Here is a 20,334-nt window from a genome sequence, read left to right as displayed (position 1 = left end):
AAAATGAGGATAGCATCTATATATATTTATCATTAGTGAAGTGTTATGAGATGGTTCTACAATATTCAATATTAACATTTTTTACGTAATTTATAAAACGATCAAAAGGTCAAGAAATACATTGGTCAACAATATTAAAATTATATTGTTTGTGATATTTTAGAAAGGTGAGAATAAAAATATACGAAAGTGATAATTATCTACATCTCCAAACCGTAGACCACTTTAATAATCACTGAATGATTGAATTTTCGCTTGTCCACAAAATTTATGAGTTTAATGGACATATATTTGGAATAACAAATTGAAGCGGAACCAATTTGTTCCTCTATCTTAATTACAACTTAACAAAACTTCCTCGAAATAGTATATACAGTCCTCCATCGTTATAAATTGATTGTATACAAAAGAGACAAAACTTGCAACATTACAACACCGACGAAAGTAGATTTATTTGTAAATATAAAAAAGAACGAAAAGAATCTCTACATTTCTTTATTTTTCTTTTCGCAATAAATGTTTCACTATATAGTTTTCCATGTTCTACTTGTTCAAAATCATAATTTAATGCTGCTATCAATATATAAAACCAACAAATTACATAAAATAAAATAAAACTACAAATATAAAATTGTTGTACATGTCACATGCAACAGAAACGTTACAATTAGTCACAACTATTATATATTCATATCATATCAAAAAACGTCATCGAAGAATGTTATGAGATGGTTCTTCCATATTATATGAAATTCTGCAAATTAAAAATCATAGAATTTGAAATGGAATTAATATTAAAAATCATGTGAAGGTCATGTTGGATAATCCCGGTGATCCCATGAGTTAATTTTGTTACCAAAAATCTTTACTATACAATTTTTCTATTTAGTGCATAAAAGTTGATTTGTAGTAAAATTGTGTTGTGGACTAAAAATAGAGAATAATGAAAGTACTCAACCATTAAAAATTACTTAAAAAATATATAAGAGGTAGAAACATGTTAAGGAAACATTAAATTACCTCCTCATTAGTTATCCAAGTTAATTAGAATAGGAATAAGAATCTCTATTTATTTATCGGAACAGAATAAAAAATAACCTCTTAATGTAGAGTTTGTTAAAATCCAATATAATTACAAAATGACTTTGTTATAAATTAATTATGTATTATAATATTATCATCATAAAATGTAATAAAAAAAACAGTAGGGAAAACATGGAAGAAACAATGATAAAATATATAAAATATAAACCGACCCGTCGGATTGCCCGTCTTTTGGGGTGGTCTTTATTTGTTGCCCCTCAAATTTCTGGTCTTTAATTTTTGCCCCTCAAATTCTGATGTTAATGAACAGATTCTCCACGACGGTAGTAATCTATCCAGGTTCGAAAGTTCGAACCCTTGCTTCATTTAAAATAAAAAAATATTTTCGCATGCAAGTCTTGGGCGTGTACAAATTATCCGCATTTTAAACCTTTTTATCATTTTTTTTTTGGCATTTTCGGCTTATTTTCCAGTTAGTATTTTTCCTCCCTTAAAGATGTTACTGAACAGATTCTTTACGGTTATAAATTTATCCATGCGTTTCGAAAGGACTCCTTGCTTCATTTCACACTGTTTCAGAAAGGACTACTTATTGGATATGTTTTAAATTATATGCAACACGAGAAACGTTTATAACATCAAACTTTTATCATTATAAGAGTAGAAATTTTTTTCTTGAAAATTCATTTCCTTTTGAAATTAATAGTACAAAAAAATTGTTTTCTTGATATTGGGTTGGAAAAATTAGAATTTTATAAAATATATTTTGTGTAATATTTAAGTGAATGGAAATCAAGAAATTTCATATATTCTAGTGGACATACTCCGTTATCTTATAAATGTAACTTTGTTTGATGTTTGAACTAAATGTCATCTTCAACGGATGATTTGTAACGTTTCTGTTGTATGTACATGTGTGCTTTTGTGTTTCGTGAATGAGTGGCTAGAAAAACGGCAAAAAAATATGACTAATTTTCTTTTATCACGAAAATCTATAAACTGCAAATTACATAAGCATAGAATAGAAATGGAATTAATATTTATATACGTGACTCATGTGTAAATAAATAAATCAAGATACCATAACATTCATACTAAGAGTAGAAATTAATGAATCAAGGAAAAAAAAAAAAGCAGTAATCCGAAAAATTGGAACCAACATGGAATGAGCCAACCAAATGAAAAACGAAAAAAACACCTCAAGAGAACCGACCCGTCGGATTGCCCGTCTATAGATTGGAAGGTAACATGGTCTTTATTATGTTGCCTCATCAAGGCGGATGTCATGCATGCTTAATTTTTTGCCCCTTTTCTTACATACATATATATAATATCATCATCATAACGTTTTTTTTTCGGGACTCGGTGTGTAACGTCCGACTACTTTCGGGACTCGGTGTGTAATGTGCCGGCCATCATGGGACTCGGTGTGTAACGCATGAATAGCGGCCTTTCGAGACTCGGTGTGTAACGTAAAAAATATTTTCGGGACTCGGTGTGTAATACCAGGCGGTGTATGCGGTTAGCAAAAAAAAACCTTTAGGTGTCATATATATAATATCATCATCATAACCGAAGGCTATAGCGCGGCTCGGTGTGAGAAAATACATACATATATATAAAGCATGCTTATAAGGCCCAATCAAAGTTGTATATATCGGAGTGACGTAAGGTCGGTAGCCTACGATATATATTATGGATCAATCATTATCGTTTATCCCCATTATATTAAAATCATTGAAGGAACAATTATTATAAGGTGAGATCAACAACAATGAATAAAATCGAGAAAATCATGAAATAATCTCATAATAGTATTAACATCATAAGCTTTGGAATTTCTAGAATTAAAATCATCATCATCATAATCATCATAGAAACATTCTCATCTTTAACATCGTTGGTTCATATTGTAAAAACATGTCCGTTGTTGTTGTCATTTTTAGAATCATAAATCTTTGACTTAGAAAATAGAACATTTTGGAAAATATTTATGGATTATCAAGAAAAAGTCATGTTTGAATCATGAACTCTAACTTTTAATAAGGAGGTTATGAAACATATGTAATGTTATAACTTGGATTTTAACAAATCTCTATCAAAAACACGTTTATCTTTTTCTGTTCCTTGAATCATGAATCTCTAGTAAGAATATTCTTGAAAAACATTTATGGATTCACATAAAGGGATTTTGGACATTTGGAAAACATCATTGGATTCATAAGAAAGGAATCATTTTTTTCATTTAAAGAAAGGGATCAATTCCCCAATAGTTGCCTCACTATTCCATTGTTCATCTCTCTGCATTTATTTAGGATCGTTCGTCATCTCATAATCTACATACACAAATATTATCATTAGGCTCATTGTCACACTCTTCTCTTAAGTCCTAAATAAATTTCTTTTTTAAGGTATGCAGGTATTTTTTCCTTGATTCATATGCCTTGCCCGAATTCTCAATACCAACAATCAACAACCAATAACAACAATAAACAACAACAACCTCATTATGCCAAAATATTCCATCAAATACTCATATATTTCTCCAGGCGTACTCCGTTATCTTATAATTATGTAAATTTATATCCGTAAATAAGCCTTAAATGATGTCAAAAGAGAAAGATTCATACCTTACTTCGAAATATCGCGATATCTCCAATAGGCTATAGATTTAAGACCCAAGTTTGACAAAATTTCACCGCAACACAATATTATAATGTTATACGCCTTGATGTGGTACTTTTTTTAACTCGTTGAAATTTAATGGAGGGAAGGTTGAGAAGTATGAGAATGTTTGGGAAATATTTTTGGGCTATTTCTTCTTATTGGATATGTTTTATATTATATCCATGACACGAGGAAGTTTATAAATAAGCTTTTATCTATTATAAGAGTAGAAATTATTTTGAGACCTAAAATTTTTATCTCTTCTCTTTATTTGATAATTAATATGTCCAAAAAAATTATTTTCTTGATAACTTATTCAACATCCCAACTTAGCAAAACTTTTTTTTTTTTCCGATTCGTTTAAATATATTTTGTGTAATATTTTGAATATAACATAAACACTGAACTTCAAACATAATTTTGAGCTTATGTGACTAACCTATGATCAACTTAACGTGGAAAATACGGTCCATATGTTATGGACAAGTGACACCAGTACATTTAATTACATGCATATAAGAGTGTGTGGCTTGATTTGGTGACTAGTTATTATAACTAATCATGGTGGGGTTACACGTGCCAAGGGGCAAAACATTTCTAAAAGTTCCTATTTTCATTTCCTTTTCATTTTTTTTTGGCATAAAAATTATGGCTGCAATATGGTTTCCATTTTTTTTTTATGACTTTTAGATTTCAACCAAACAAAATGACGTACAGCAACCTCGTAGTTAGATTTTTATTCTTGTTGATCATTTTATAATATAGGTACACTTTTGTATCTAATACAAAATAACTTTTCATTCTTTCTATTTTTTTGTAACCAACGAGTTTCGGCACCTCACTTTCAAATGTTTTATCTTATTCAATTTATCTTATGTTTTCCCAAAGTAAGTTTATCCAAGATCAGATATAGCTTCCTTCCTCCGTCAATTTCATGATTATAACATCGATTTCTTTCGGAATCTAACAAGTCGGGATTACTTCATAGTAAAGTAAGGTGGAAGAAGAGTAGTTCTCGGCATATAAGGTAAGAAATCCTCTCTCCTAGATGTATTTGAGTTATCCAAGTCGTATCTACATTGCTGGATGAAAGAATTATGAAAGTTATATAGGAAATCGAATAAATTATTGTTGTTATCGTGCGGGCTGTTTGGTGATTGTTATGAGTTGTTTTGTGGGCTGGAATATCGTGGGGATTGGCTGTAGTTGTTGTTGTGGTGGTTATTGTTATACTATGTATATACGGAAAAAAAAAGTGTATACAAGCATTGGTATACGAATGTATAGTGGGTTGTTTTCAGGTTCTTAGTATGGATAATTACTACTCATTGTCATTGTTAAGAGTTGTATAAAGTTGTTAGAAGTGTTTTGATGATTTAATAAATGAAAGGTGTAAAGAACTATTCCTTCAACGGTTCTAAATAAAGCTTGTTGCTCATTAAATTGTTGTGGGATTGTTGTTGATGTTGTTTGTGGATTGTTTCACTTCTTGGAGGTTTGAGGGAGTAAGAAGAACACGGGAGATGCTGTCTGTTTCATTTTTGGATAGGGTAACTTCTGTTTACGTATAAGAAGTCGTTCGTATAGTAATGATAGTGTTATTCTTATTATCTTATAGGTTAAAGGGCAACCAAAGCGAGTTCGTATATAATTGGACGACAGGTATGTTAAGGCTATCCCTTCTTTAATTTTGGCATGATCTATGATAAATACGAACGTGACGATACTCATAATGAATCCACTCTTAGATGTAGGAGCTCATGTCCTATGTTTATATTGGTGTTATTCATATCCTGAATTCTTTGACTTCTTAAGTCCCGAAGGGGCATCCATAAGTTGTACGTTTCCATAATGATGTCTAATTCCCGAAGGGGACATTCATAAGGCTTCTTCATTCATATGCATTTCATATTTAATTTTTAAGTCTCGAAGGAGACAAATAAAAAGGGGAAGAAGTTCCCATTTTTGAACTAGAAGTTGCTCCGAAGGGAGTCTTTTGATGTTTTACAAAGATTATCATGCATTTGTACACTTATATATATATATATATATATATATATATATATGTGTACGACATGATTTTATGGGGAAGGGGAAGGGCTATGGCATTATATACACAAACCACCTGATCAACTGGTATACGATGATTATGATGCCCGAAGGGGCTGTGAGCAGGGCGAAGGTATGCATTATATATATACACGTGATGTTTTAAAAGTTCATTAGTACATACATGATTCTCAGTATTGGTTACATGTACAGATTGAGATATATTGTTTCAGTTCTGCCTTACATACTCGGTACATTATTCGTACTGACATCCCTTTGCCTGGGGGGCGTTGTGTTTCATGCCACGCAGGTATATACAGATGAGTAGAGGACATTTGCTATAGGATGTTCCCAAGCTATCAGCTGTATTGGTGAGCACCATTTCTGTTCGGAGTGTTGCCGAATCAGAGTACTTATGTATGTCCTTGAGTCAGATGCATTACGGGTATGTTGGGGCCCTGCCCCAACTTATGTTATGGTATCTTGTTACATGTTAGAGACTTTTGCAGACAGTGTCCTGTGGATAGTGCGTTGAAATGTCGACAATTGTGAAAAACGGTCATGTAGGTCGATGTGTTCATATGCATTAATTCAAAGATTTTATTGTGACTAAAGGTTTTCTTTGGCTTAAAAATAAGGGAGAAGTCCCTGATGTGATGAAAGAGTTATTAAAAAGTTTTTCATGTTTTACCTGACGGAAGCGTCATTTCATAATTTAAAGGTTCACAAAAAATTGTGACTTATGAATAGAATGGTAGTATGGCACTCAGCCAAGTAGGGTCTTGGGTGTCAGTCGCGGCCCTCCGATTTAGGTCGTGACATTTTGTTTGATGTTTGAAATAAATGTCATCTTCAACGGATAATTTGTAACGTTTCTGTTGTATGTACATGTGTCCTTTTGTGTTTCGTGAATGAGTGACTAGAAAAACGGCAATAGGAGTAGACTAATTTTGTTTTATCATGTTAAATTAAATTTTTTATATAATTTTGTTTTATATATTGAAGAAATTAAATATTCCCTTTGAAGTATTAATGCTTGGTCTGATGTTTAAACTTTTAACCAAGGTTTCGTGATTGATTCTGAGTTATGGTGTCTTGCAGGGGTAATTCTGAGGAAGTGGAGATTAAGAAAGAGGTCTCTAAGGAAGACAAAACATCCAATGATGGGAAGTTCGGAAATATTATTAAAACATAATCTGCAAATCCCAAGCCCATTTGGTCAGTGACAAGTAAGTTATCTTCGTTCCAAATTGATTCTCAAATAGTCCTAACTTTTAATATAGTGCAGACATGAAGGTGGCGGAAGTGATGGCGGCAGAGGCAAAGTAGTAGACATGCAGTGTCATCGGATTCTCCCCTAAAAATATTTGAATATGTTCGTGGATTGGTTACATGTATGTAATACTTATAAGCTTTTAGTAAGTATATTTTTTTATTATTTTTGTCGCGCATGTGTCAAACAACTAACAAAGTAAACTATGATATAACTAATGCGAAAGAAAATAAACAATTTTCGGCGCCATTTGGAGTCCAGAATGAGCATTTGGGATAGGTTGAATTAGCTTTATCCAGCATCTGATACAGTTTTTATCTTGTTCAATGATGTGATGTTGGACCGCAGATCGATCCCAAAATAATCAACAATATTTTTTATCTGATGAAATTATTTTACCAATGACAAAATAAATTATCCTTGGTAATGATTGTGTAGTACTGTAGTAACAAAATATCATATATAATGAGCACGCGAAGACAAATTACTTCACAAATCTAGTTGTTTTAAAATGTCCAACCATAATATCAAAACCTTATGTTTTTTTACCGAAATTTCAGAAAAACCCGCAACCGCTACCCTTTTTGGGTGTGCACTGGATAACCGGCTCACTGTGCAATAACTCACAAATCACACAGGAGATGTAAGCCGCACTAGACAAGCTCGGTGCGACGAGCTCTGACCGAGAAGGTTGCTGGTGATGGAAATCGAGCCCAGGTCTCCCATGTGGGAAACCACTCACCCAACCAACTCAGTCAACCCTTGCGGGTATCAAAACCTTATGTTACTCTTACGAAGGAAGGAAGGAATGTCAAACAGGATTTACATTATACTAATAGTATAGTTAAATCAGTTATAGCTGATACTTATTTTCTTAATTATTCAAGTTACCAATATCATAAAAATTACCTATAAGTAATTTGACGGTTTAACAGTTTCTTTACACTAACCGCGGAGAAAAAATACAACCTTCAAAAACATAGTATCAAATAAGAATAATAGTTTCAAATATAATTGAACCAAATATTCTGGAGAACAATAAGGGTCAATATTAAAGTTTCTACTCCCCTTGAAAGTAAACACCCGATATTAATTTATCCTAAGGAAATAAGTTGTATTAGAAGCTCTGGAGAAGCTAACAAATTCTCTATCATTTTTGAGATATTAATAGTTGAACAATCGTTGCATGACTTGCATCTCTTGTTCTATAACCAGTTTCTCCAGATTTATTGCACGCTCAAGCAAAGACTTCAAGAATAAACTTAGTTGTGTCAGCGAAATAGCGACAACTACAACAGTTCGCAATAACCTTTGCATTCTTCAGATTCTGCAAGGAACTTTTGAATATGTTTTCTTGCAAGGAGAGGTAGTTGTCTTCCATCAAATCAATGTTTATAGTCCACAAATATTTGCAGTCCTACGATACAGAAGAATCACAAATGAGGTTAAGTGGTATAAAAATTAGGAAGATGCTTTTGGCCCATTTCAGAATGCATCATTCTAGTACTGAAATTGAGAATATACACACACACACACAAAAAAAAAAAAAAAAAAAAAATCTGAAAACGACAAAAAGAAATCAATTGAAAACATACGTTTTGAGGAGATATCGTTAAATTCTCCAGACATGGAGATGACGTTAAGAGCCTGTATATACCGAGGATGGAATATTTTGAAATCCAAGAATTTATGGTCAGCTGATTGCACTCCAGCAAAGGTAATGAAACGTCTTCCTTTTTCAACCTGGAAATGACCTAAACAGCAGAGACAAGCAGAGTAGAAAGTAAATGCATTTAGCATCACAAAATCAAAATTATCGGACTTCAAAATATCCCAAAGTTATGGGTCAAACTTCTACCATAAACAAGATAGAGAAGCAGAGCAGAAGCTATTGATCTAAGTTTCATTAAAATATTTAAAGAAATCAGTCTGTCTAAATTCTTCGTGACGTGCTTAAAATTTCAGTTTCATTCAAATGTTGTGCAAAATAATTCTAGATTTTCTCCCTTTCTTTTTGTCACTTACTCATGTTCGTAACCTTTATTTTACTGAATCACTATATATCAACACATTCGAAAACTTAGCTTGATCGGCTCTGACTTGACATGCAAAATAGGGCGATATATTTTGCTAGTAATATATATACTGACCTCGATAAACCAGGATGGTGTCCACAGCTCAGTAGCAGAACGTCACTTAGCAAGAGATCTTTTGCAATTGTTTTGTCGGCAATTGCATCACGTTCATGGATTTGAAAACTAAGATCGGCATGGACCACAGACGATAGATCCCCAAGCCTAACATATGCATCAATGAAATAGCCCGAAATCTCTAAATGTTGAACATATGGAGCAACAATTTCGAAGCAACAAGTTGTTTCACATGAACCCCAATCTCCCCAATGAGGATGATCATGATCAATCAATTGCAATCTCCTACACTTGGGAGAAGTTATATGCAAACGATGAAAACCACAAAAGCTACGTAGCTTAAAAGATTCCAATTGAGGACAATTTGACATTATTTGTTCAATGTGTTCATCCTTGAGAAACAAATATCCCAGTGTTAAACTCTTCAGGGATGTCCAATTTAGTACACAATCTTCTGATATTCTGCAATAAATGCATTTTAGTATTCGAACCGATGAGCTGCTGCAGAGAATTTGTAGCAAGGTGTATGGTCCTGGAGCACTATAAAATACATGCAGGTCAACATCCTCCACTTTTTTCTTCAAAGCAATTTCAAGCCACTTATCAATTTTGGAACCATATGACATGCCAATTTTGAAACCGGAATTTAGACAAAACTTTTTAATTATGGAGCATCGACGTAGTACATTGTCCACGAACAAACTGAACCTTTTGTCACTGAACAAAATGAACCTTTTGTCACTAAACCAAAACAACCGACTGTTGTCAAAAATAAGGTTGTCTATAAAAGTCGAGAGGTACTGCCAACGTTTAGACAGAATGGGTGTCCTACATGCATCTGTTAAAGATATTAGAGAGAGAATTTTGACAAGAAGAGAGTCAGGTAGCTCACTGATCAGATCAATGCCAGTTTCTGCACATTCTGTCTCAATCTTCTTTGTTGTCTGATGTGTGCTTTCAAGAATCTGACCTTTAAAGCCTCCATCATCACCACAACTGGTGGGGAATTGGTCTTGGTCAGCCATGGTTGTTACACTACTTTCCTTTCAGAGGTCATTACAAGAATTAGGGCTAAGAAGGGTGAAATGATGGGTTTTAAATGATAGGTTTTATACTGAGTAGTTTGCTATTCCGTCTAAATCAATAACATAGTTAAATTTTTATTTACACTTAGCCCACTACTCTCTGTTAAGTCATTTTAGTTTCCTCTTCTCCGTCTCCCTCTGTGAATTACTATACTAGAGAATTAGAGATGGAGTTCCCTTCCGGCTCACCCCTCTCTCTCCCGCATGGCACGGTACGCTATTTGGTTTTTTAAAAATACTATATCACTACATACCAAATTAATCCATTCAAATACACGAAAATTTGAATATATTTGATTTGGTATTTTTATTCAAAAAAAGCCAGCTCGAAATACATCAAAAAAAAATCAGTAAAATACATTAAAAAAATCAACTGGTACATAAAAAAAAAAAAAAAAAAAAGACACGGAAATACATTATGGTAAGTCGATAACACCATAGTTTGGTTGATTTTGGCTTACATATAGTAGAGAATTATGACTTTGATTTTTCAAGAAATGTCTCAATAATATCATATTAGCACCTTCCACATACGTTAATTTTGAAAGAAAGCAAAACAAATTCTTTTCCTTAATTAATTATCACAGAAAGGGCATATCAATCAAGGTAAGCAATTAATATAAAGTTTACATAATCTAATATGTAAGACCCTAAATTTAAACAACTCTAACAAAAAAGAAATTAAAAAAAATACAAAGATAATAAAAACATAAGAAGTACCCAATAATTACATTATAAGTGTTTAATATTCTCTAATCAATAAAATTTAGAATTTTATATCTTTTATTAGCTTATATTTTAATTAAAATATTATTATTTATATTATATATTGATTGTATATGAAAATAAATATTTTGGTATGATATTCAATGTCTGATATTTCAACGGCGGAACTAGCGAGCTCCAATCTTTGAACCTTATGTGGATCGTGATGGAGTTTTGCTTTGGCCACGTCAGCCACTAGCTTTGCGCCAGACATCAGCTCATAAACTTCTGAAGCCGGGTCTTAATTTGTAGTGGGTCGTGTTTTCTCTACAAGCGGGTACAAGGATTTAAATGGGTGAGTAGATTTAACTATTTAAAAAGAAAAAAGAAAAAAGCATAGGTTATTTTATGTTGGAACATGGGGATTTATCGGGTGACGAGGTAAAGGTAGCTGAAAGTAAGACGTCAACGGTGTGAGTTGAAAAAATACAATATGGATTAAAATATAGCTTTTATTTTGGATAATACAAGGGCAAATATGACCCTTTTCCGATTTTTTTACAGCTATTATTAATATCAGTTCAGCAACGAAATATTAAACTGTATATATATGGTTTTCATGTCACATAAAAGGCTATATGAAGGATCAACAAATTTGATGTGATAAATTAAATATTTAGCTGATAAAATAATTTTATCAATGCTAGTAATTGTGTAGAACACTCAAACTTCTCTATAACGACATCATTGGGTCCAATTTTTTTTTCTTTGCTATTTTAGCGAATGGTTGTTATACACGTATAACAGTATTGATATTTAACTAATATTTTATTTTTATAGGCAAAAAGGATGCATAAAATCTAATTTTTCATTTTTAATTGCCAAATTCTAATCTTAATTACATTTTGTATAACAAAGGAAAATATGATGAAAATATATATTTATATAATATTCTTTGTCATAAATAGTGTATTAAATTATCAAATTATTTGGTAAAAATCTTTTGATCGATTATTGGTAATCTAGATATTCTATTTCTATAAAGATGATTAGTCATTATATTATCAAAAAATAAAGATAGTTGTTATAGAGGTGTTATTTTACAAAGAACGTACAGTTATAAAAATGAATGTTGTTGTTATAGGTAAAAAGATGTTATAGAGAGGTAAATATAACATAAAAAATATTCCGAAAAAATTTGATTGTTATCGAAATGTAATGTTACAGGAGAAGCCGTAACAGAGAGGTGTTACTGTAGTAACAATATTACATCATAAGGAATGAGTGCACGAACCGCTGGCCCAACAAAAAAAAAAAAAAAAAAGTCTTCCCCAACTCCGGATGTTCTAAAATGTTCCCACCATAATAATCAAAACCATATGATTTCTCGTAGGACGAACGGAAGGAATAGCAAATAGTACTTGTATTATATCATTGATAATGTATCACCATTAGTTTAATCAATTCTAGCAGATTACACTCAAATCCCAATCAGGTGGCTTTCTAACCACATGAGAGTTTCAAATATAATTGAAAGATGATCCAAAGGAAAGAACTGCACTACCAGAAGCTCTTGGGGAAGCTAACAAATCATCTGTCAGTTTTGACATATTAGTAGAACAGCTGCTGCATCCCTTGTGCTCTGGCACTATAGCCAGTGTCTCCAGATTTATTGCATGCTCAAGCAAAAACTTCAAGAAGTGAGGGAGCTTTGTTGTGATATTACTACAAAATGGTGAAACAACCTTTACATTCTTCAAATTTTGTAAGGAACTTTTGAATATGTTTTGTTGCAAGGAGAGGTAACTGTCTTCTGACAAATCAATGTTTCCATCCATGGAACATTCGCAGTACTGAAGATAGAGAAGAAGCACAAATCAGGTAAGTGGTAAGCTTAACAGCTGTAGTGTCGAAATTGAGTTACACAGAAAAAAAATATCTAAAATGACATATACTTTTTGACAAGGTAAAATGACATATAAGTAACATTGTAATCAACAATTGACACGTAAGTGAAAATGCTTTTCAGAAAGAAAATCTGGCAGACGAATTTTTCTTTAGGGGAATTAATACCACTTTTAGGAGGAACATTTTGCACAATCGCGTAATATAATGAGATAAATCGCTTATAAAAACTTTAGGAGAAGTACTACAATTTTGCCATTGGGTCGGTAGGAGATCAATAGACATCTGATAGTAAAATTTCTATGCCAAACAGAATAAGAAATAATTAAATACTCATCATAGAACGAAACATCTTTAGTGCAACAACAATTTGGTCACTTATCTTTAGAACAAGAACAAAAAGAAAAGTTCGAACACCCCCCCCCCCCACCCCCACAGTAAGTACAATAGACAGCCAGTTCAGTATCAAAGGCCTAATATTACGCCTCAAAAGGTAATTTTCTGCAATTACATAAAGGATGGAACCTATACCATGAAACATAACTACCTCTAACTAAATGCAACAAACATGAGGGGAAAAAATGATAGTGAAAAAGACAAAAAAAATATCTCGAAGCAAGAAATCAATTGAAAACATACCGTCATAGCAGGAAATATCATCAAATTCTCCAGATAAGGAGTTAACCTTAAGAGGTGGTCTATACCAGGGAAGGAATATTTTGTAATTCTAGAACTTATCGCCAACCATTTGCACTCCAGAGATGGTAAGGATACGTCTTCCTTTTTCAACATCAATTCGGAAATCACCTAAACAGAAGAGAGAAGCAGAATAGAACTGAGTATCACGATATCAAAGTTACAGGGCTTATAAATTAATATCCCGAACTTATGGTTTAAACTTCCATCCTTGACACCCCACTTCCCCAAGAAAGCATATTAAAATTGTTCTCTTTCTCCGAAATTTGATGAGCCTCTGAACTTTTCAATAGCTTCGCAAGTTATTAGAAAAACAAACGTACGTTGTAAAGAAAATACAAGCAAGTTTACTTATAAAATTACAGTGTGATGATTATATCCAACTAAAGATGTTTAAAGTTCAGAATAATCTTAAAGAAGTTAGCAAGGAAAGAGCGATATCCAAAAGGGGCAAAAGGAATGGCTACAGTGTTTGGCTTGCGATAAAGCGAAGGCTCCCTCTAAAACCATTGGCTGCTTCTTTTAGGGTTGGAACTTATTCTTCTCAACATGTTTGTTGCCTTGTTGATCTCGTATTCACAAACATGGTAGGTCTATTTGTTTTCTAATATGCTTAAAATTTCAGTTTCATTCAGATCTTTTGCAAAATAATTCTAGATTCTCCATAAATTTGGTATAAAATTACTAAGGTTACTAATTAGTGCTAAAAAGAATTAGTAATGGTTGTACCCAGTGGAGAATCTAGGGGCGCGGGAGGGTGTTCACCCGAACCGCCTCGGCAAAAAATTACAAATTCTTTTATTGCTTATGTACATATATAGATTTTGAATCCCCTGAACACGAGACTATAGGTTGGCTCGGTGGTTTAGGGGGTTCAAAATTCACCTTGAGGTTTAAAGTTCAAATCTCAGAAATTACATTTTTATTTTTCGAACTCCCTTAGTGAAAATCCTGGATTCGCCACTAGTTGTACCATTTTATTGGTTTCTCGCTTGTCTCTTTTACGTTTACTCTAAATCCGTGTAACCTTCAGAGAGCTATTGAGTTTCTATTCTCGTAAGAACTTGTTGCTTCCAACTTAAACCAATAGAAGGAACCAATATTTAACCTCACGTACTAGACCAAAACTATATGAGTTAACACTTTGTTTGGATGGTTGTTATGTATTGTTTCATAATGTATCGTATTGTATTGTATGTATCGTACTGTATTGTTCTGGTGAATATAACGTTTGGATAGATTGTATCGTTTCCCATCGTAACATAATGTCACAATTCGATAAACCTACAAGAAAAGTATGTGAGGAGGTAGAGCTACTATAAAAAGATTAGGTAAAGGATAAAATAAGATTATTAGCTAATAAATAAAAATAAAAATGGGAAAAAGAAATAAGGTAACAACGCGATAACACCAAATTGGTCGTTACACAAACTGAGACTTTTCGTTGCTACATAACATTGGATTTGAAGTTACAGTAAAATTTAAGTAACAATAAAAGCAAACATTGCATCTAAACTAACAACACAATATAATACAACAGGTAACAACCATCCAAACAAACTGTAATAGGAAATGAATCATAGGCTAATTAATTAGGTTCGTGACCATTAGTTGACAGTATCATAACCCTCATCCTACAACCAGGTTGAATGGCTCTGACCTTTCATGCAAAATAGGGGAACCCGATAGATCATCAATTAATATTAATATAGCAGATAGAAAACAGGAGCTATATTCACAATCATTACAAAAAGACTGGAGACAATTGGGACTGACAACTAACCTTGATACACCAGGATGAGACCGATAGCTCATTGGCACAACGTACGCTTACCAAAAGTTCTTTCACTATGGTTTCGCCAATTACACCATCTTCATCGCGGCAGAAAGTAAGATCAGCATGGACTAATGATGACAAGTCCCCGAACCTAATTTTCATATGATAGAGATCCCCAGAAATCCTTAAATTTTGAACATACGGAGCAACAATTTCGAAGAAACAAGCACCTTCGCGTGAACCCCATTCTCCTTCAGGATGTTCGTGATCGATCAATTGCAGTTGCCTGCATTTTGGAGAAGTTACGTGCAAACGACTAAAACCACAAAAGCCACATAGCGCCAAAGATTCCAATTGAGAACAATTTGACATTATCTGTTCAACATGTTCATCCTGGAGAAACAATTTTCCCAGAATTAAACTCTTCAGGGATGTCCAATTTAGTACACAATCTTCTGATATTCTGCAATTCCAGCACTCGATGTATAGAATCGATGAGCTGCTGCAGAAAACTTGTGGCAACATATAGGGTTTGTCATGTTTAGTCGCTTCATCAGTATACCATATATTCAGGTAGAGATCCTCCACTTTTTTATTCGTGGCAAATTTAAGCCACTTGTCAATGATGGAACTATAAGTCACGCCATCATCATAGTCGAACGGGAAAGTTAGATTGAAATTTTTAATGGTAGAGCAGCTAAGGAGAGGTAATACATTGTCCGCGAAGGAAATGAAGTTGTTAAGTGTCGACCAATTGTTATCGTCATAAATAACGTTGTTTATAAAGGTCCAGAGGTTTTCCCAACGTTTAGAGAGAATGGTTGTTCTGCAGGCATCAGTTATGGGTAAGAGAGAAAGAATTTGGACAATAAGAGCGTCAGGAAGCTTACTGATCCAATCAATGCTGACAGTTTCTGCATATTCTGTCTCAATTTTCACTTTTTTCTGAGGTGGGTTTTCAAGAATCAGGCCTATAGAGCCTGCATCATCAGCAGATTGGCCTTGGTCGGCCATGGTTGTATTGTCACACTAGTTTTCGTTTGTTGAGAAAGAACACATAGGAATTAGGGCTAAGAAGTGGGGAAACTATCGCGGCGTCAATACCGAGGGCTCAAGTTTTTTATAGTAGTTTGCTATTCCGTCAAAATCAGTCCCATAGTTAATTTTTACTTTTAGTCCATTACTTTCTGTTATGTCATTTTAGCGTCTAAGAATTACTACCAATACTTAGAGAATAAGAGATGGAGGCTTTCCCCGAAGCTTTTTAGGATTATCTATGGGCAAGGAAAATTAAAAGTAAGCATAACATTTTTTAAGAAAGTGTGTGCTTAATACCTTACCAGTAAACCATATAATGAGGAAAAGAATGAATCATGTGAGTAGTGTTTGTAAGAGATGTGGTTTAGAAAAAGACACCGTAGAACACATGCTTTCTCAGAGTCATGATTCTCAAATAATTTGGAAAATGAACCCTATAATTTGGAATGATCTCGATAATATTTCTGGCTTCTCTTTATGGTGGAATGATAAAATTAATATGGCAAAAACGTGTTCTAGTTCTGCTGGTGTTCTAAATTTGACAGTAATGATAATGTGGCATATATGGAAGTCTAGAAATGCATGGTGTTTTAATAATGAATTAACTGATCCCTCAGACATTGTGGCAAAAGATTTATTTGAGTATAATAAGTATCTTGAAATAATTCTTGCCGAGTCCTCAACTGGTAATGTACGGGAGAATAATGAATATCAAGGCACAGTTCCCCAAGAGGGAATATGTTTCTTTTTTGATGCAGGGTTACAGGTTGAATCAAAGAAAGCGAGCGTTGGTTTGGTTGCTATAGTTAGCAAGGGTGTTTTGCTTCATGCCTATGGATCCCCGATTCAGTGCGTTGGGAAGTCTATGATTGCTGAAGCTTTTGCAATTAGTAAAGCTGTGGAAACAGCGATACTAAATGGATGAGAAAACTTTATCTCTTCTCTAATGCGAAAGGTGTAGTAGATATCTTGAAGAAAACTATGAAGACTACTTGGGACGTGAATGTTCCACTTTGAAGCATGACTCTTTCTATTTCTATGCTGGCATTTGAGTTGTCTTCCTTCCTCTTTCAATCGAAACACTCGACGCAGATAGCTCCTATTCTTTGTGAAGATATTTGGAGCATGTCTTCATGTCTAGATCATGTTGAGTTTGTATATATTCCTAGAAGGTTTAATGTTGTTTCTCATAACTTAGCTAAGTTTTCAATTTCCTTGTTGCATGAATTTTCTTGGGATCAGAAAGAATGTTCCCAAGTTGGATTGTCCGTGATGTTGTACGCTCCTTTGGACATATCATATCCTTAATACATTAATAGATGAAGATTTCGGTTGGGGAGGGGGGAATCAGAGATGGAGGCAATAAATGGAGCGAGCGCAAATAAATGGTAGTGTTAAGCTTTTGATTATTCCTAAGTTTTCAGTTAAGAGCAAATCGTGATAGTTCCTAGTTTTACTGTCATGCTTGCGGTATTGTTTTTTTTTTTTTTTTAAACCTTGAAAAAACATACAATATTTCCAAAATTAATAGCCTATTTGCCAAATGAGGTGTTTAGCCAAGTTTTTAGAAGAAAATAAAGTGCTTTTAGGGAGTAGCAAGAGTTGTATTAATTGGTTTGATTTGATAAATTTTTCTATAAGAGTTGGATATTTGTAAATGAAAACAACTAATTGCCTACACAAGTAGTAGGGATTTTTTTGGAAATTTATTTTTTTTTCCATGAAAAACAACATACCCAAGCATTATGGATTAGGCGCCATTTGGAGCCCAGAATGAGCATTTGGAATAGGTTGAATTAGCTTTATCAAACATCTGATGGCTGATGCAGTTTTTATCTTGTTCAATGATGTGATGTTGGGCTGTAATCCCAAAATAAGAGATGATTTTATCCCCAAGTCGAAGGGGATGTGATTTTATAAGAGCTGTGATTATTTTTGGGTACATCACACAACTGATATTAGTTATGTGTAGGGGGGGCATGGTACGGTATGATACGGTATTAGAAATTTCGGTACGGTAATTTCGATTTTCGATTTTTTAAAATACTATACCATTACCGTACCAAAATTATTCGATATGGTTCGGTATTTTGAAGTTCGGTTTTGGTATTTTACGGTACGGTAAATCGATAACCATACTTTGTTCGTATTTGACTTATACATACTCATATAATAGAGAATTATGACTTCGGCTATTCAAGAAACGTCTCAATAATATCGTATTAACACCTCACACATGTAAAAATATTCAAAAGAAAGCATAAGCAATCCTATTCGTAAATCAATAGCCAAAAAGAGCATTTCAATCAAGTTTAATTAGTCAAAATTCCAATATCTAAACAATTAATTTTGTACTAATACTAGATTATATAGTAGTTGTGAGTATTTTAATACTAATATATATGAATTGTATATGTAACTATATACTTCGGTATGGTATTCGGTATGTCGGTATAATTTTTATAAATATTGTATACCGTACCGAATACCAAACTTTTTAAAAATGCATACCAAATACTATACCAAATACCATATTACCAAAATCACGGTATAAAAAATATCGATTTCGGTATAGTAATCGGTATATACCATACCATGCCCACCCCTAGTTGTGTGCATAAGGTTTTTTTGTCTCGCAAGAAAGTGGACCTAAAGATTGTGGGTCCAAAAGTGTAAGATTTGGGGCAATTTACAGGATTGGCCTTCGTTGGGGGTGGTCTTTAATTTTTATCTCTCAAATTGGTGATCTTTAACTTTTGCCCTTATAAGGCCCAAATTCTGTCTTGCGATTTTTTTTTTTTACTAAGCTGGGGTTCGAACCCATAATCTCGGAGTATTTGATGAAGGGCAAAACTTAAAGACCACCAATTTGAAGGGCAAAAATTAAAGACCCCCCCAAATGAAGGATAATCTGCGCAAAAAAAAAGTAAGATTTGGGTCCACCAACTTATGAGACAAAATAAAAAAATTCAGGTGCACACCACAACGATGTATAAAAGGTATCGGTACTTCTACAAAGAAGAAGACTAATATTACGAGATACAATGATAGACCTCCAATTTTCGGGTGCACACCACACCCCCACTGCTCTATCACTTTAAGTAATTTGATGGTTTAACAATTTCTTTACAATAACGGCAAAACAAAAATAAAACCTTTGAAACATATCAAAACCAAATAAGTATAAGAGTTTCAAATATATTTGAACCAAATACTCAATATTAAAGTTTCTACTCCCCCTGAAAGTCAACAATGGAGACTTATCCTAAGTAAATAAGTGCAGTATTAGAAGCTCCTGGAAAAGCTAACAAATTCTCTATCATTTTACAGATATTAGTAGTTGAACAGATGTTGCATGTCCAGCTCTCTGGTTGTACAACTAGTTTCTCCAGATTTATTGCACGCTCATGCAAAGACTTCAAGAATAATCTTCATTGTGTTAGCTCCATCGCAATAACTACAACAGTTCGAAATAACATTTGCGTTCTTCAGATTCTGCAAAGAACCTAAAGGTGTCAACCGGTTCGGGCTAACCGGTTTTAACCGGTAACCGGACCGGTTAACCGTAGAACCGGTTAACCGTGTAATTGTTTACCGGTCCGGTTCCAATATTTTAGGAACCGGAACCGGTTAAACCGGTAAAACCGGACCGGTTAAACCGGTTTAACCGGTGAAAATTTAAAAAAAAAAAAAAAAAAAAGGAAAGAGCCGTTGGGCCAGCTTGTCTGTTAATGGACCGTTGGCAACGGTCCATTTGCAAAAAAATGGCGTTGCCAAACGGCCATTTTGTTAATTTTTGGCCCCAAATTTTTTTTTTTAACACTTTAACCCATCCCCCACCCCTATATAAACCCTTCTTCATTTTCATTTTAATTCACACCAATTCACTCTTCTTCATCTTTCTCTCAAATCTCAATCTCTCAATTATAATTATTTTGCAATAAC

At 33.5% G+C, this 20,334-nt stretch overlaps 3 protein-coding genes and 1 pseudogene across 3 annotated transcripts in view; 2 read left to right on the top strand and 2 right to left on the bottom strand.

Moving 5' to 3' along the window:
• The window catches only part of LOC132046774 (uncharacterized), a 51,328-nt gene extending 40,258 nt beyond the window's left edge, over positions 1-11,070 (top strand). Inside the window, exon 2 of the mRNA XM_059437522.1 lies at positions 11,059-11,070. The gene's annotated coding sequence lies outside the window, so the exon portion shown is untranslated. The remainder of the gene's footprint in view (positions 1-11,058) is intronic.
• On the bottom strand, positions 8,094-11,247 carry LOC132047871 (putative F-box protein At1g49610; annotated as a pseudogene).
• A 1,137-nt stretch (positions 11,248-12,384) lies between these two features.
• LOC132048316 (putative F-box protein At1g49610) lies at positions 12,385-16,427 on the bottom strand. The gene is made up of 3 exons (XM_059439223.1): positions 15,358-16,427; positions 13,518-13,685; positions 12,385-12,826 (listed from the first exon to the last, which is right to left on the bottom strand). The coding sequence occupies exons 1-3, from the start codon at positions 16,363-16,365 to the stop codon at positions 12,494-12,496; spliced, it is 1,509 nt and encodes a 502-aa protein (XP_059295206.1). The 5' UTR covers positions 16,366-16,427; the 3' UTR covers positions 12,385-12,493.
• A 278-nt stretch (positions 16,428-16,705) lies between these two features.
• LOC132047870 (uncharacterized) lies at positions 16,706-17,314 on the top strand. Its single transcript, XM_059438848.1, has one exon. The coding sequence runs from the start codon at positions 16,706-16,708 to the stop codon at positions 17,312-17,314; it is 609 nt and encodes a 202-aa protein (XP_059294831.1).
• The last annotated feature ends 3,020 nt before the right edge of the window (positions 17,315-20,334 follow it).

Source organism: Lycium ferocissimum, chromosome 2 (assembly GCF_029784015.1).
Source record: "Lycium ferocissimum isolate CSIRO_LF1 chromosome 2, AGI_CSIRO_Lferr_CH_V1, whole genome shotgun sequence".
NCBI classification, from domain to species: domain Eukaryota; kingdom Viridiplantae; phylum Streptophyta; class Magnoliopsida; order Solanales; family Solanaceae; genus Lycium; species Lycium ferocissimum.
This window is presented reverse-complemented; position numbering and strand designations above follow the sequence as displayed.

Bases quoted from the DNA above. Each gene is read 5' to 3' on its own strand.
- LOC132048316 (XM_059439223.1), bottom strand. From the start codon at position 16,365: ATGGCCGACCAAGGCCAATCTGCTGATGATGCAGGCTCTATAGGCCTG. The intron at 13,686-15,357 runs GTTAGTTGTCAG...TCTTCTGTTTAG, and splicing joins TCTCATCCTGGTGTATCAAG to GTGATTTCCGAATTGATGTT. The intron at 12,827-13,517 runs GTATGTTTTCAA...CTCTATCTTCAG, and splicing joins TGATATTTCCTGCTATGACG to TACTGCGAATGTTCCATGGA.
- LOC132047870 (XM_059438848.1), top strand. From the start codon at position 16,706: ATGAGGAAAAGAATGAATCATGTGAGTAGTGTTTGTAAGAGATGTGGT.